The 16,775-nt window shown below is 47.0% G+C and overlaps 1 protein-coding gene across 1 annotated transcript in view; it reads right to left on the bottom strand.

Annotated features, from left to right (window-relative positions):
* Positions 1-358: 358 nt before the first annotated feature.
* Positions 359-16,775, bottom strand: part of LAMA1 (laminin subunit alpha 1) — a 376,319-nt gene continuing 359,902 nt past the window's right edge. The window contains exons 60-63 of the mRNA XM_063923508.1: positions 16,155-16,308; positions 15,115-15,248; positions 14,618-14,840; positions 359-1,021 (exon numbers count right to left, since the gene is read on the bottom strand). Of these exons, the coding sequence (XP_063779578.1) occupies positions 861-1,021; positions 14,618-14,840; positions 15,115-15,248; positions 16,155-16,308 (672 nt within the window). The 3' untranslated portion in view covers positions 359-860. The remainder of the gene's footprint in view (positions 1,022-14,617; positions 14,841-15,114; positions 15,249-16,154; positions 16,309-16,775) is intronic.

Here is a 16,775-nt window from a genome sequence, read left to right as displayed (position 1 = left end):
TCTCCCCCTAAACGGTGGAGGCATTCCTCTGTTTTCACAAACTGAGGCCATCACAGGCCACCCCAAAACGGCAATCACTGACAGTCTAATGCCATCACTTCATCCTGTGTCGCAGGATACGTTCACACATGTACTGAAGATCGTCTCTTTGCGTATCAGGTTGCACATCCAAATGGACCTGATTGAGGTCCAGAGTGTGCGCCTGCATTATATTTTTCTAGATATAGTACATAATCATTTGGTATTCTCTTTTTCAAGTTTTGGACTTTTCAAACTACTTTACTTAGTCTTCATCACTCAGGTAAAAGACTGCTATGTTTAACAATTCCAGTCTTGGCAATAATAAAACACAGCCACATAAAATAAATCTGGGATGTTTAATTGAATAAAAAAAAGTCAGAAACATATGAGAAGTTGTAGAATGATTAACACTGAAAAAAATAATTCAAATACTGTCAATTATTCAGCATCATCCAGCAAACACATGAATGGACACAGTAATAGAATATTATGTAATGCTAACAATATGGCACTGGAGGTATTTGTTGTACACACATCTTTCAGTTAAACAGTTAATGGAAATTGTTGTTCCTGAGTTGGAAATGTGTTACAATGTCTCAATAACACACCTTTGGGTATACAGTAATTAAACCTTGTGCAGTAATATCAAATAATGCTATGCTATTGTACTGTGTGTGGTTGTTCCATCACAGAGCCTACAATAAGCCCGTGTCAGGAAATCAATCTCACAGCCTCACAATGCATGTACTGAGTGTATATCGTGTGAGATAACATCACTTGTTTGTATAAATATACTTTTTGTCTATATGAATGGCCTAGTGTCAGCAATATGTCTCCTGCTATAATTCTGTTCCTGGACAAGAGTATGGGAAGACTCCACGCATGTCAAATGCTTTGCTAAAGTCATTGGCTTCTGTCTGTGTCCCCTTCACCAGCTCCATGTTCTTTATGCATCCCCGGAATGAGGTCTGGCTGGTCAGGCAGTTTTGCTTCACCTCAGCTACAAAAGATTCAGAAATAAGAACCAATTGTAAATGTCCTTTGTACTGATGTTTGTTTTAACTAGATTACAAGCAGCTATGCTCTAGGGCAGGGACAAACAATGACAATCACACTCCACTTCCCATGATGCTCAGTTAGCCAACAACAAACCACATCATTTATTTAAAGTAACTAAAATGTTTATAGTTATATAGCTGCAAATGAAAAGTATAATTAAATGAAACTTTTACATCACAAGCAGATTACATTGCACAGTAAAATGACTTAATCCCCTGCTGTATTGTTCTCTGTATTGTATTGCAGCTGAGAACAATAGATGAAGGGTTTATGCTAATAAATCATATTGTGCCTAGGCGCAGAAAACTAGTCAAGATAACCGTGGACCCATCTGTATATCAGTGGCATAATATGTGCTTATATAGATACAAGTTACCAGCCCGTCAGTATGACGGAACAACATAACAGTAATGTCAGCACTGGCAGCTGTGCACGTCTGAATGGAGCAACACTTGATTTGCTCCATCAGGCACCCTCGAGTGGCCGCTGGCATGCACAACACTTGAATTCCCCCCACAGAGGTGAGGAGCAGGGTTAGACTTTCATTATACAGGATGTTAATAATAGGATTTTAATACCTACCGGTAAATCCTTTTCTCATAGTCCATAAGGGATATTGGGGAAACTAGTACGATGGGTATAGATGGGGTCCAAAGGAGCCAGTGCACTTTAAATTTCTTCAACTGGGTGTGCTGGCTCCTCCCCCCTATGCCCCACAGGCATTTATAGGTAAAAACGTGCCCAAAGGAGAAAGGACATATATGAGAGAAGGAACATGTTAACAAAGGGTGGTGAGATTTACACTCCAGCACACCACAAACATAAAACAACCAGCAACGGCAGGTAACAACAACAGCAACAGCTGAACAGGTAACTACATAACAAGAACCTGCAGACAAGTCAACGCACTGAGGCGGGCAGCCGCACAGGAAGACCCCACTGATCTTGTAGAGTGGGCCTTCAGAGACTTAGGAAGAGGTAAGGCTGCCAACACATAGGCCTGCTGGATAGTAAGCCTAATTCAACGAGCAATGGACTGCTTTGAAGCAGGGCAACCCTTTTTCTGTGCACCATAGAGCACGAACAAAGAATCCGTTTTTCTGACCCGAGCTGTGCGCTTGACATAGATCTTCAAGGCACGCACAGCATCTAATGGCTCTAGAGGATCCAAAGCGTCAGAACTGGATGGAACCACATTGATTCAGGTGGAACACAGAGACAACCTTCGGCAGGAACTGCTATCTAGTCCAGAGCTCCACTCTGTCCTCATAAAAGACCAAGTACGGACTTTTACACGATAAGGCCCCCAATTCTGAGACACGTCAAGCAGAAGCCAGGGCCAGTAACATCATCGTCTTCTATGTGAGGTACTTGTCTTCTACCATCATCAGCGGTTCAAACCAGGAGGACTGTAGAAATGCCAACACTACATCCAAATCCCAGGGTGCCGTAGGCGGCACAAAAGGAGGTTGTATGTGGAGTACCCCTTGCAAGAAGGTCTGAACTACTGGTAACACTGCCAATTTCTTCTGGAAGAAAATGGAGATGGCTGAAATCTGGACCTTAATGGAACCCAGACGTAAGCCCTTATCCACACCAACCAGCAGAAAATGTAGGAAACGTCCCAAGTGAAACTCTGCAGGCAGATACTTGCGTTCCTCGCACCAAGAGACATATCTCCTCCAGATATGATGATAGTGTTTTGACGTCACAGGTTTTCTGGCCTTAACCATGGTAGCAATAATCTTCTTGGAAAGGCCCTTGTGAGCTAGGATGTTCTGCTCAACCTCCATGCCGTCAAACAAAGTCACCATAAGTCCGGGTAGACGAATGGTCCTTGTTGAAGAAGATCTCTTCTTAGTGGTAGAGACCACAGGTCTTCGACGGAAATGTCCAGAAGATCCGCGTAGCACGCCCTCCGAGGCCAATCTGGGGGCAATCAGAATTGCCTGAACACCCTGATTCCTTATTCGCTTTAGCACCCTTGGGAGCAATGGAATCGGAGGAAACAGGTAGACCAGCCGGTACGGCCAAGGCGACGCCAGTGCGTCCACTTCCCTCGCCTGAGGATCCCTGGTCCGTGAGCAATACCAGGGAAGTTTCTTGTTGAGACAAGAAGCCATCATGTCTATTTGTGGGCATCGCCACCAGTCCCCTGGGTGCAGATCATGACGACTCAGGAAGTCCGCCACCCAGTTGTTCACACCCGGAATGAAGATTGCTGACATTGCTCTTGCATTTCTTTCTGTCCAGAGGAGTATCTTTGACACCTCTCGCATGCAGGCTCTGCTTTTTGTCCCTCCTTGTCGATTGATAAACGCCACTGCTGTGGCGTTGTCCGACTGTACCTGGATCGCGTGATCCTTGAGCAGAGGAGAGGCCTGAAGCAGAGAATTGTAGATCGCCCGAAGTTCCAGAATGTTGATCGGAAGGAGGGCTTCGTGGGCTGACCACCTGCCCTGGAACTGCACCCCATGGGTGACAGCTCCCCATCCCCGTAGACTGGCATCCGTCGTGAGGGTCCAATCCTGAAACCCGAAACTCCAGCCTTCCAGGAGATTGGAGGACTGTAGCCACCACAGGAGGGAAATCCTGGCCTGAGGTGACAGCTGAATCTCCAGATGCGATCCAGACCACTTGCTCAGGAGATCCAACTGAAACGTCCTGGCATGGAACCTTCTACACTGTATTGCCTCGTATGAGGCAACCATCTTTCCTAACAATCTTATGCAAAGATGTACGGACACTCAAGTAGGTCGGAGCACCATGCGGACCATTTCCTGAAGTGTTTTCGCCTTGTCCTCTGGTATAAACACCTTCTGGGCCACAGTCCAGCAACATCCCCAGGAACAGAAGCCTCTGAATTGGCTCCAGGTGGCACTTCTGTAAGTTGAGGATCCACCCATGGTCTGACAGAAGATGGATAGAGTGGTTGATATGGAGCAACAAAAGCTCCCTGGATCTTGCCTTTATCAGGAGATCATCCAGATAAGGGACCACATTGACCCCCTGGACCTGGAGTTGAAACATCAAGTCCGCCGTCACCTTCGTGAATACCCTTGGGGCTGTAGACAGGCCGAAGGACAGAGCCTGGAACTGGAAGTGATTGTTCAGCACGGCAAACCACAGGTACACCTGATGAGGCGGCCAAATCGGAATATGGAGAAAGGTCTCCTTGATATCCAAGGAAACTATAAATTCCTGTTCTTCCAGGCCCGCAATCACTGCTCGCAGGTATTCCATTTTGAACTTGAACACCCTCAAACAAGGATTCAAGGATTTCAGATTCATAATGGGTCTGACTGAACTGTCCGGCTTCGGCACCACAAACAGGTTTGAGTATAACCCCTTGCCGCGTTGCGGTAGTGGTACTGGAACAATGACGTGGGACTGGATCAACCTTCGGATAGCCTGTTGCAACGTAACTTGCATATCCTCCAAAGCTGGTAAGCTTGATCTGAAAAATCGTTGAGGGGGAGGGAGGGGGGGGGGGGGGGGAGTACTGTCGAACTAAAGCTTGTAGCCCCGAGAAACGAGCTCTCTGACCCAGGCATCCTGGCAGGAAGTCTCCCAGACGCGGTTGAAGTGACGCAGTCAAACTCCCACCTTGGGGTGGGTGGGCACCGTCATGCTGAGGCCTTAGTGTAAGCAGAACCGGTGGACTTTTCCTGAGAACTTGCAGGTTTTCTGGACTTACCTCTGGTGCCTCTAGTCTTTGATCGGAATGTGCGAGACCGAAAGGACTGGACAGACGGCCACGGATAGGAGCGTCTCGCCGGCGGGGCCCCAGAGGGGAGAAACGTGGATTTCCCAGCCGTAACTTTGGAAATCCAGGTATCTAATTCAACCCCAAAGATCCATTCCCCAGAAAAAGGGAGGGATTCCACACTACGTTTGGATTCTGCGTCCGCAATCCACTGACGCAACCACAAGGCCCTGCGCGCCGACACTGCCATGGCAGACGTCTGAGCATTAATGTTTCCCATCTCCTTGAGAGAATCACAGAGGACACGGGTAGTGTCCTGAATGTGCTTCAGGAGGGTTACCATAGTAACTAAGGGCATATCCCCCGAGAGACCCCCCTGAATTTGAGTGGCCCAAGAATGAATAGCATGGGTCATCCAGCAACCTGCAATGACTGGTCTTTGTGAGAGGCCGGCCGCAGTGTATATAGACTTTAGGGCAGTCTCTATCTTCCGATCCCCAGGATCCTTCATGGTAAAGGAGCCCGGGGCAGGAAGCACCGCCTTCTTAGACAGGCGATACACTGAGACATCCACCCCAGGGGATTCCTCCCAAAATTTTCTACCTTCAGGAGCAAATGGGAAAGTGTGCAAATACTTTTTGGACACTTGGAATTTTTTGTCTGTATTTTTCCAGGCCTGTTTGAATAAGTCATCTAACTCTGGAGAATCAGGGAAAGTGACATTGCGCTTGTTTTGTACAAAGAAAAACGACTGCTGTGATGCAGCGTCCCCTAGAGGGAGCTTTAACACATCCCTTATAGCCAAAAATAAGAATTTACTTACCGATAATTCTATTTCTCGGAGTCCGTAGTGGATGCTGGGGTTCCTGAAAGGACCATGGGGAATAGCGGCTCCGCAGGAGACAGGGCACAAAAAGTAAAGCTTTCCGATCAGGTGGTGTGCACTGGCTCCTCCCCCTATGACCCTCCTCCAAGCCTCAGTTAGGTACTGTGCCCGGACGAGCGTACACAATAAGGGAGGAATTTTGAATCCCGGGTAAGACTCATACCAGCCACACCAATCACACCGTACAACTTGTGATCTAAACCCAGTTAACAGTATGATAACAGAGGAGCCTCTGAAAGATGGCTCCCTACAACAATAACCCGAATTAGTTAACAATAACTATGTACAATTATTGCAGATAATCCGCACTTGGGATGGGCGCCCAGCATCCACTACGGACTCCGAGAAATAGAATTATCGGTAAGTAAATTCTTATTTTCTCTATCGTCCTAGTGGATGCTGGGGTTCCTGAAAGGACCATGGGGATTATACCAAAGCTCCCAAACGGGCGGGAGAGTGCGGATGACTCTGCAGCACCGAATGAGAGAACTCCAGGTCCTCCTTAGCCAGAGTATCAAATTTGTAAAATTTTACAAACGTGTTCTCCCCTGACCACGTAGCTGCTCGGCAAAGTTGTAATGCCGAGACCCCTCGGGCAGCCGCCCAAGATGAGCCCACCTTCCTTGTGGAGTGGGCCTTTACAGATTTAGGCTGTGGCAGGCCTGCCACAGAATGTGCAAGTTGGATTGTGCTACAGATCCAACGAGCAATCGTCTGCTTAGACGCAGGAGCACCCATCTTGTTGGGTGCATACAATATAAACAACGAGTCAGATTTTCTGACTCCAGCTGTCCTTGCAATATATATTTTCAATGCTCTGACAACGTCCAGTAACTTGGAGTCCTCCAAGTCACTTGTAGCCGCAGGCACTACAATAGGCTGGTTCAGATGAAATGCTGACACCACCTTAGGGAGAAAATGCGGACGAGTCCGCAGTTCCGCCCTGTCCGAATGGAAAATCAGATATGGGCTTTTGTAAGATAAAGCTGCCAGTTCTGACACTCTCCTGGCCGAAGCCAGGGCTAGTAGCATGGTCACTTTCCATGTGAGATATTTCAAATCCACATTTTTTAGTGGTTCAAACCAATGAGATTTTAGAAAGTCCAAAACCACATTGAGATCCCACGGTGCCACTGGAGGCACCACAGGAGGCTGTATATGCAGCACTCCCTTAACAAAAGTCTGGACTTCAGGGACTGAAGCCAATTCTTTCTGGAAGAAAATCGACAGGGCCGAAATTTGAACCTTAATAGATCCCAATTTGAGACCCATAGACAATCCTGATTGCAGGAAATGTAGGAATCGACCCAGATGAAATTCCTCCGTCGGAGCACTCCGATCCTCGCACCACGCAACATATTTTCGCCAAATGCGGTGATAATGTTGCACGGTTACTTCCTTCCTTGCTTTAATCAAAGTAGGAATGACTTCTTCCGGCATGCCTTTTTCCTTTAGGATCCGGCGTTCAACCGCCATGCCGTCAAACGCAGCCGCGGTAAGTCTTGAAACAGACAGGGACCCTGCTGAAGCAAGTCCCTCCTTAGAGGTAGAGGCCACGGATCTTCCGTGATCATCTCTTGAAGTTCCGGGTACCAAGTCCTTCTTGGCCAATCCGGAACCACTAGTATCGTTCTTACGCCTCTTTGCCGTATAATTCTCAATACTTTTGGTATGAGAGGCAGAGGAGGAAACACATACACCGACTGGTACACCCAAGGCGTTACCAGCGCGTCCACAGCTATTGCCTGCGGATCTCTTGACCTGGCGCAATACCTGTCCAGTTTTTTGTTGAGGCGAGACGCCATCATGTCCACCATTGGTCTTTCCCAACGGGTTACCAGCATGTGGAAGACTTCTGGATGAAGTCCCCACTCTCCCGGGTGAAGGTCGTGTCTGCTGAGGAAGTCTGCTTCCCAGTTGTCCACTCCCGGGATGAACACTGCTGACAGTGCTATCACATGATTCTCTGCCCAGCGAAGAATCCTTGCAGCTTCTGCCATTGCACTCCTGCTTCTTGTGCCGCCCTGTCTGTTCACATGGGCGACTGCCGTGATGTTGTCCGACTGGATCAACACCGGTTTTCCCTGAAGCAGAGGTTCTGCCTGGCTTAGAGCATTGTAGATTGCTCTTAGTTCCAGAATGTTTATGTGAAGAGACGTTTCCAGGCTCGTCCACACTCCCTGGAAGTTTCTTCCTTGTGTGACTGCTCCCCAGCCTCTCAGGCTGGCGTCCGTGGTCACCAGGATCCAATCCTGTATGCCGAATCTGCGGCCCTCCAATAGATGAGCACTCTGCAACCACCACAGAAGAGATACCCTTGTCCTTGGAGACAGGGTTATCCGCTGGTGCATCTGAAGATGCGACCCTGACCATTTGTCCAACAGATCCCTCTGGAAAATTCTTGCGTGGAATCTGCCGAATGGAATTGCTTCGTAAGAAGCCATTATTTTTCCCAGGACTCTTGTGCATTGATGTACAGACACCTTTCCTGGTTTTAGGAGGTTCCTGACAAGCTCGGATAACTCCTTGGCTTTTTCCTCCGGGAGAAAAACCTTTTTCTGAACCGTGTCCAGAATCATCCCTAGGAACAGCAGACGAGTTGTTGGCATTAACTGGGATTTTGGAATATTCAGAATCCACCCGTGCTGTTTTAGCACTTCTTGAGACAGTGCTAATCCCATCTCTAGCTGTTCTCTGGACCTTGCCCTTATCAGGAGATCGTCCAAGTATGGGATAATTAATACGCCTTTTCTTCGAAGAAGAATCATCATCTCGGCCATTACCTTTGTAAAGACCCGAGGTGCCGTGGACAATCCGAACGGCAGCGTCTGAAACTGATAGTGACAGTTTTGTACGACGAACCTGAGGTACCCCTGGTGTGAGGGGTAAATTGGAACGTGGAGGTACGCATCCTTGATGTCCAAGGATACCATAAAGTCCCCTTCTTCCAGGTTCGCTATCACTGCTCTGAGTGACTCCATCTTGAACTTGAACTTCTTTATGTACAGGTTCAATGACTTCAGATTTAGAATAGGTCTTACCGAGCCATCCGGCTTCGGTACCACAAATAGAGTGGAATAATACCCCTTTCCTTGTTGTAGAAGAGGTACCTTGACTATCACCTGCTGAGAGTACAGCTTGTGAATGGCTTCCAAGACCGTCTCCCTTTCGGAGGGGGACGTTGGTAAAGCAGACTTCAGGAAACGGCGAGGTGGATCTGTCTCTAGTTCCAACCTGTATCCCTGAGATATTATCTGCAGGATCCAGGGATCTACCTGCGAGTGAGCCCACTGCGCGCTGAAATTCTTGAGACGACCGCCCACCGCCCCCGAGTCCGCTTGAGAAGCCCCAGCGTCATGCTGAGGCTTTTGTAGAAGCGGGGGAGGGCTTCTGTTCCTGGGAAGGAGCTGCCTGTTGCTGTCTCTTCCCCCTTCCTCTGCCTCGTGGCAGATATGAATATCCCTTTGCTCTCTTGTTTTTAAAGGAACGAAAGGGCTGCGATTGAAAAGTCGGTGTCTTTTTCTGTTGGGGAGTAACTTGAGGTAAAAAGGTGGATTTCCCGGCTGTAGCCGTGGCCACCAAATCTGATAGACCGACTCCAAATAACTCCTCCCCTTTATACGGCAAAACTTCCATATGCCGTTTTGAGTCCGCATCGCCTGACCACTGTCGCGTCCATAAACTTCTTCTGGCCGAAATGGACATAGCACTTACCCGTGATGCCAGTGTGCAGATATCCCTCTGTGCATCACGCATATAAAGAAATGCATCCTTTATTTGCTCTAAAGACAGTAAAACATTGTCCCTATCCAGGGTATCAATATTTTCAATCAGGGACTCTGACCAAGCTACTCCAGCACTGCACATCCAGGCTGCCGCTATAGCTGGTCGTAGTATAACACCTGTATGTGTGTATATACTTTTTTGGATATTTTCCATCCTCCTATCTACTGGATCTTTAAGTGCGGCCGTCTCAGGAGAGGGTAACGCCACTTGTTTAGATAAGCGTGTGAGCGCCTTGTCCACCCTAGGAGGTGTTTCCCAGCGCGCCCTAACCTCTGGCGGGAAAGGGTATAAAGCCAATAACTTCTTTGAAATTAGCATCTTTTTATCGGGGGCAACCCACGCTTCATCACACACCTCATTTAGTTCTTCTGATTCAGGAAAAACTATAGGTAGTTTTTTCACACCCCACATAATACCCTGTTTAGTGGTACCTGTAGTATCAGCTAAATGTAACGCCTCCTTCATTGCCAAAATCATATAACGTGTGGCCCTACTGGAAAATACGGTTGATTCGTCACCGTCGCCACTGGAATCAGTGCCTGTGTCTGGGTCTGTGTCGACCGACTGAGGCAAAGGGCGTTTTACAGCCCCTGACGGTGTTTGAGGCGCCTGGACAGGCACTAATTGATTGTCCGGCCGTCTCATGTCGTCAAACGACTGCTTTAGCGTGTTGACACTATCCCGTAATTCCATAAATAAAGGCATCCATTCTGGTGTCGACCCCCTAGGAGGTGACATCCCCATATTTGGCAATTGCTCCGCCTCCACACCAATATCGTCCTCATACATGTCGACACACACGTACCGACACACAGCAGACACACAGGGAATGCTCTTAACGAAGACAGGACCCGACTAGCCCTTTGGGGAGACAGAGGGAGAGTCTGCCAGCACACACCAAAGCGCTATATATGACAGGGATAGCCTTATAATAAGTGCTCCCTGTATAGCTGCTTTTATAATATAATTTTTGCCACTATTTTGCCCCCCCTCTCTTGTTTTACCCTGTTTCTGTAGTGCAGTGCAGGGGAGAGACCTGGGAGCCGTCCTGACCAGCGGAGCTGTGTAAGGAAAATGGCGCTGTGTGCTGAGGAGATAGGCCCCGCCCCTTTTACGGCGGGCTCGTCTCCCGCTCTTTAGTGGATTCTGGCAGGGGTTAAATATCTCCATATAGCCCCCGGAGGCTATATGTGAGGTATTTTTTAGCCAAATAGGTTTTCATTTGCCTCCCAGGGCGCTCCCCTCCCAGCGCCCTGCACCCTCAGTGACTGCCGTGTGAAGTGTGCTGAGAGGAAAATGGCGCACAGCTGCAGTGCTGTGCGCTACCTTTAGAAGACTGAGGAGTCTTCTGCCGCCGATTCTGGACCTCTTCTTGTTTCAGCATCTGCAAGGGGGCCGGCGGCGAGGCTCCGGTGACCATCCAGGCTGTACCTGTGATCGTCCCTCTGGAGCTGATGTCCAGTAGCCAAGAAGCCAATCCATCCTGCACGCAGGTGAGTTCACTTCTTCTCCCCTAAGTCCCTCGTTGCAGTGATCCTGTTGCCAGCAGGACTCACTGTAAAATAAAAAACCTAAGCTAAACTTTTCTAAGCAGCTCTTTAGGAGAGCCACCTAGATTGCACCCTTCTCGGCCGGGCACAAAAATCTAACTGAGGCTTGGAGGAGGGTCATAGGGGGAGGAGCCAGTGCACACCACCTGATCGGAAAGCTTTACTTTTTGTGCCCTGTCTCCTGCGGAGCCGCTATTCCCCATGGTCCTTTCAGGAACCCCAGCATCCACTAGGACGATAGAGAAATTAGGGGTTCAATACCCTGAGTAGAATTGGGATCCCCACTAACGTGATCCAGGTCATCCTTATCATCTTGTATATCATCATCTGTATCAGATAGCAGAGCAGGTAAACTATGCTTCTCTCTAACAGCTAAATCTGCAACAGCTTGTTGTAGTAGCTAAGTCTTTTGCACATTAGCAGTGAGCTGGGAAGACATATCTGACATCATAGTCTTAAGAGACCCTAACCAATGGGGCTCTGGACCCTCTCCCCCAGCCCTTTCACCGATTTGTGAAGATTGACTGCATTGTTCACAGGAAACAGAATCATTAGATAATGGAGAGAATCTGGTGTGACATACACTGCACAACTTAGCGGTTTGTACTCACCACCGATGTCACTTTCAGGCAGTGTTAGGGGTGTGCGGCGTGCTGCGGCTGTGACAGCCAAGCGCTCTGCACCTCGTAAGGCTGGTGATCGCCCCCTAACTCACACGTCGCAGGTATACTGTTGCCCAGCCAGCATACCGAAAATAATAAAAGTTTAAAAGAAACTGACGAAAACTCTCTGGAGCTGCAGAGATGTGCATCCTCTCCTGAGGGCACTTTTTTCTAAACTACCTGTGGAAGGGGCCATAGAGGGGAGGAGCCAGCACACCCAGTGGTAGAAATTTAAAGTGCACCGGCTCCTTTGGACCCCGTCTACTCTAAACCCATTGTACTAGTTTCCCCAATATCCCTTATGGATGCTAGAGAAAATACACATAGCACACATCAATGGACAATCTTATGCAGAATTTACAGATATGGACATTGCCTTGCACCTGTTCCACTTCCTACCCATGACCAGCAGAGTAACTATGACAATAGTCAGTCTCATATCTACAGTAGTACAGGGTATGCGATACACACAGAACTGAGTTATGGGGGCTCTCACTGCACATCCTACACCCACTGCAATTGCTCGTCATTATTCCGATGATGATACCTCTGGAATTATGGCATGGTTCCACAGCCTTTGCTATACTGTATGCATGTGCTGGCGCTGTGTTTTCATGAACGGAGTTAGCCCATGAAAAATGTGAACACAGGCCTTCTCCTTACTTGACAGTAGTCTTGAATTACTTAAAGAAAATACCAGCGGATTTAATATAATATAAGGTGTAGAAATGTATTCTAATCACATTCATAGAGCAGTATAGTTAGCTGCAGTTCATAAAGCTGACTCTGCATTACAAGTATGGGCCACTTGGCAGAGGGTGAGGTCAGGCTAAAAACACAGTGGCCCTCATTCCGAGTTGTTCGCTCGGTATTTTTCATCGCATCGCAGTGAAAATCCGCTTAGTACGCATGCGCAATGTTCGCACTGCGACTGCGCCAAGTAACTTTACTATGATGAAAGTATTTTTACTCACGGCTTTTTCTTCGCTCCGGCGATCGTAATGTGATTGACAGGAAATGGGTGTTACTGGGCGGAAACACGGCGTTTCAGGGGCGTGTGGCTGAAAACGCTACCGTTTCCGGAAAAAACGCAGGAGTGGCCGGAGAAACGGTGGGAGTGCCTGGGCGAACGCTGGGTGTGTTTGTGACGTCAACCAGGAACGACAAGCACTGAAATGATCGCACAGGCAGAGTAAGTCTGAAGCTACTCAGAAACTGCTAACTCGTTTGTAATCGCAATATTGCGCGTACGTCGGTCGCAATTTTAAGAAGCTAAGATTCACTCCCAGTAGGCGGCGGCTTAGCGTGTGTAACTCTGCTACATTCGCCTTGCGAGCGAACAACTCGGAATGAGGGCCAGTGTCATTAGTGATTCATCCTTTCTTCTCTGTTGTTTCAGCAAATTCCAGCTCTGATCTGATCAAGGCAAGTACACTGAGGTCATTTAACTATAGAAGCTCAGACATGCCACTGTCTGTGCCCAAGGAAATTATTTAAATTAGTTTAAGATGAATTAAAATGATTGCAGGAAAAGTCAAATTGAAGATATCCAGTGCGAACAAGAAACCCTAGCAACTGGGCAGCATATTGCCAAAACAGTAACTTATGAGGGCAGAAATAGCAGGGAAATAACATTGTAGATTGTAGATGTAGATGTAGTGGGTTTGGTTATTTACAGGGTAAACAAATAATACACAAATATTTAATTTATGTGCAGGATAAGAAGGGCTATATTTTTTGATTAGGTACATTGTTGATTATTATTATACTTTATTTATATGGTGCCATAAGGGTTCTATAGCGCCTTATTGTATATAGGGGGTTATTCAGAGTTGTTAGCAAACCAAAAAAGTTAGCAATTGGGAAAAACCATGGTGGTAATTCCGAGTTGTTCGCTTGCTAGCAGTTTTTAGCAGCCGTGCAAACGCTATGCCGCCTCCCACTGGGAGTGTATTTTAGCTTAGCAGAAGTGCGAACGAAAGGATCGCAGCGCGGCGGCAAAGGTTTTTTGTGCAGTTTTAGAGTAGCTCAATACCTACTCAGCGCTTGCGATGACTTCAGACTGTTCAGTTCCTGTTTTGACGTCACAAACACGCCCTGCGTTCACCCAGCCACGCCTGGGTTTTTCTTGGCATGCCTGCGTTTTTTCGAACACTCCCTAAAAACGGTCAGTTGACACCCAGAAACACCCACTTTATGTCAATCACTGTGCAGCCAGCAGTGCGACTGAAAAGCTTCGCTAGACCCTGTGCAAAGCTATATCGTTCGTTGCAATATTACTTCGCGCGTGCACATTGCGCTGCTTGCGCATGCGCAGAAGTGCAGTTTTTTTGCCTCATCGCTGCACAGTGAACGAATGCAGCTAGCGATCAACTCGGAATGACCACCCATGTGCACTGCAGGTGTGGCAAATGTAACATGTGCAGAGAGTTAGATTTGGGTGGGTTATATTGTTTCTGTGCATGGTAAATTCCGGCTGCTTATTTTTACACTGCAATTCAGAATTCAGTTTGAACACATCCCACCCAAATCTAATTGTATATTGCCCTCTGCGATCTCCTGTCACTTTAGTCTGGTCACTCTAAAGGGCAGTACACACTGGCAGACATGTGTGCTGAGCGATCTATCACAGACTGCTCAGCACACATCTCTCTCCCCGCTCAGCACAGTGCGAGCGAGGGAGCGGGCGGTCATTTCACCCAGCGGGTGAAATCACTGTACTGTGAGCAAACGTTAGACACTTGATTAAAATCTGATCCAGTTGGACTCTGTATAACCTGGACAAACAATGACATTTGTGAAGTAATTTCACCCACTAAGCTGGAGATGCTCACTGCCGGGCCAGTCACGTATACACTTCCACATTTTCTCACATATCTGGCATGTCTCCAATTGTGTCCCTGTATGTGGACAATATTACACACCTACTGTAGCACACAGTCCTTACCTGGATAGCCACCAACAAAAACTGGATTATTCGTATCTGCAGAGGTTGACTGGACATTAGGACTCTCAGCCAGAACTGTGTTCCCATCCACTGTTAGGACAATCCTATGTTTAATCTTATTGGCATGAATCCGATGCCATTTCCCATCACACAGTGAGCTGGCTTCTTCTGGCTTATAAATTGCTGTTATTCTTCCAGCACCATTGTTTACATGGAACAAAACCTGTCAGACATCAAAAAACAAAAATGTAATTATCCAGTGTGCCTTTGCCATGTTTAATAACCTTCACTTTTCAGTGTATTTAGTAGTGTAGTGCATTAAATGATGAATCACATTCATATATTTCCTTGATACGCTAATCTGCACATATTCCTATTTAAATTAAATTAAAATCAAAACAGAGTAAATTGTATTCAGGTGCATAGGAGACGTGTATAGCTCCTACCATTTCATGTTACAGTGTTTAAATTGCAGTACAGAAAAGGAAATAACTTACCCTGCCGTTTACTATCTCCAGGCCAATTGCATCCACCTTAGCACTACTTACTCCAAGGAGAACCCCACTCGTGGCAGTAGTGCGGAATTCTAGCGTTATATTCAGATCTGACCGCACTTTGTAACCCTCTTTAACTAGAAAAAGTGTAAAACGCACACATCATTGTATTATCTACAATGCAAATACAGCATACATGCTTCCTGAAAAAAGGTGTCACATTTGCACATATCCTTCTAATGTAGCAGCATTTCATTGTGAATCACCATACAGATAATGGTGGTCATTCCGAGTTGATCGCTCGTTGCCGATTTTCGCAGCGCAGCGATCAAGTGAAAAAACTGCAAAAATGCGCTAAGTACTTTCACACAAAACTTAGTAGATTTACACAAGCTCGAACAACGTTTTTCCATCGCTCGAATGATCGTAGTGTGATTGACAGGAAGTGGGTGTTTCTGGGTGGAAACTGTCCGTTTTCAGGGAGTGTGCTAAAAAACGCAGGTGTGCCAGGAAAAAACGCAGGGGTGGCTGGAGAAACGGGGGAGTGGCTGGCCGAACGCAGGGCGTGTTTGTGACATCAAACCATGAACTAAACGGACTGAGGTGATCGCAGTCTAGGAGTAGGTCTGGAGCTACTCAGAAACTGCAGCAAATAATTTAGTAGCAGTTCTGCTAATCTTTCGTTCGCAATTATGCTAAGCTAAGATACACTCCCAGAGGACAGTGGCCTAGCGTTTGCAATGCTGCTAAAAGCAACAACTCGGAATGAGGGCCAATGCTAGAAGAGGGACACGAGCAACAGGGGCTTGTTCACCAGTGCTTGAAAGAATGCAGAAACACAGAAAACGTTAACAATATCAGTGTATATTTACTAAACAGGGCTTCATTCTTTCCAGTGGGTATAATCTGGGGGCAACACTGCCATTAACACAACAATATTGTCAGAAAAGGGCTTGTTATAAAATGGCAATAAGACAACCATAGGAAGAACATAGTTTTAGGGCAACTAGAAAGACTACTCAGCAGATTAAAGTGTCACTCACCTAAAGTAGCAAATCCAGACCCATCAAAATAGGTTCCCTCTTGTGCAGTGGTATAACATTTATTCACAGCCAGTATGGACAGGGGCCCCTCCTTATCCACTTGCTTGCTGTTAATAGTAACGTTGCTGATGCATGCTGGAATGCTGTGTGTCACCTAAACACAACAAAATCTATTCAATTACATTCATTCACCAAGTTGTCCAACTGATATCAGGTGAATGTAAATGGTGTGCAGCTATGAGTGTGATTCCAGCAATGTTAATGGCTTCCGTTTAGTTATGAATTCAAATGATGACAGAGTTATAAGCAGGTCAAGAGTAATCGGATTCCAGGGGTTAGGATCAGTCACAAGGAATTGGATTCCAGGGGTAAAGATCACTTTGAGGAAAATGCAATGCATCATAAAAAGGAGGAGTTGATGTGCAAAACAAAGCCATTCTGAGAAGAAGTATACAGTATAATGGCTGAGATGAACAGACTGCTATAAAAGCAATGTAAAAGGTCAGTGGTAGGACACATGTCCCGTAATCTCACCAAGGACCACCCTTTATGGGGAAGCCTCCGATCACCAGCCAGATGTGTCTACGCTGCCTATACATTATAAATTCCCCTGTGGTTTTG

Source organism: Pseudophryne corroboree, chromosome 5 (assembly GCF_028390025.1).
Source record: "Pseudophryne corroboree isolate aPseCor3 chromosome 5, aPseCor3.hap2, whole genome shotgun sequence".
Classification (NCBI taxonomy): domain Eukaryota; kingdom Metazoa; phylum Chordata; class Amphibia; order Anura; family Myobatrachidae; genus Pseudophryne; species Pseudophryne corroboree.
This window is presented reverse-complemented; position numbering and strand designations above follow the sequence as displayed.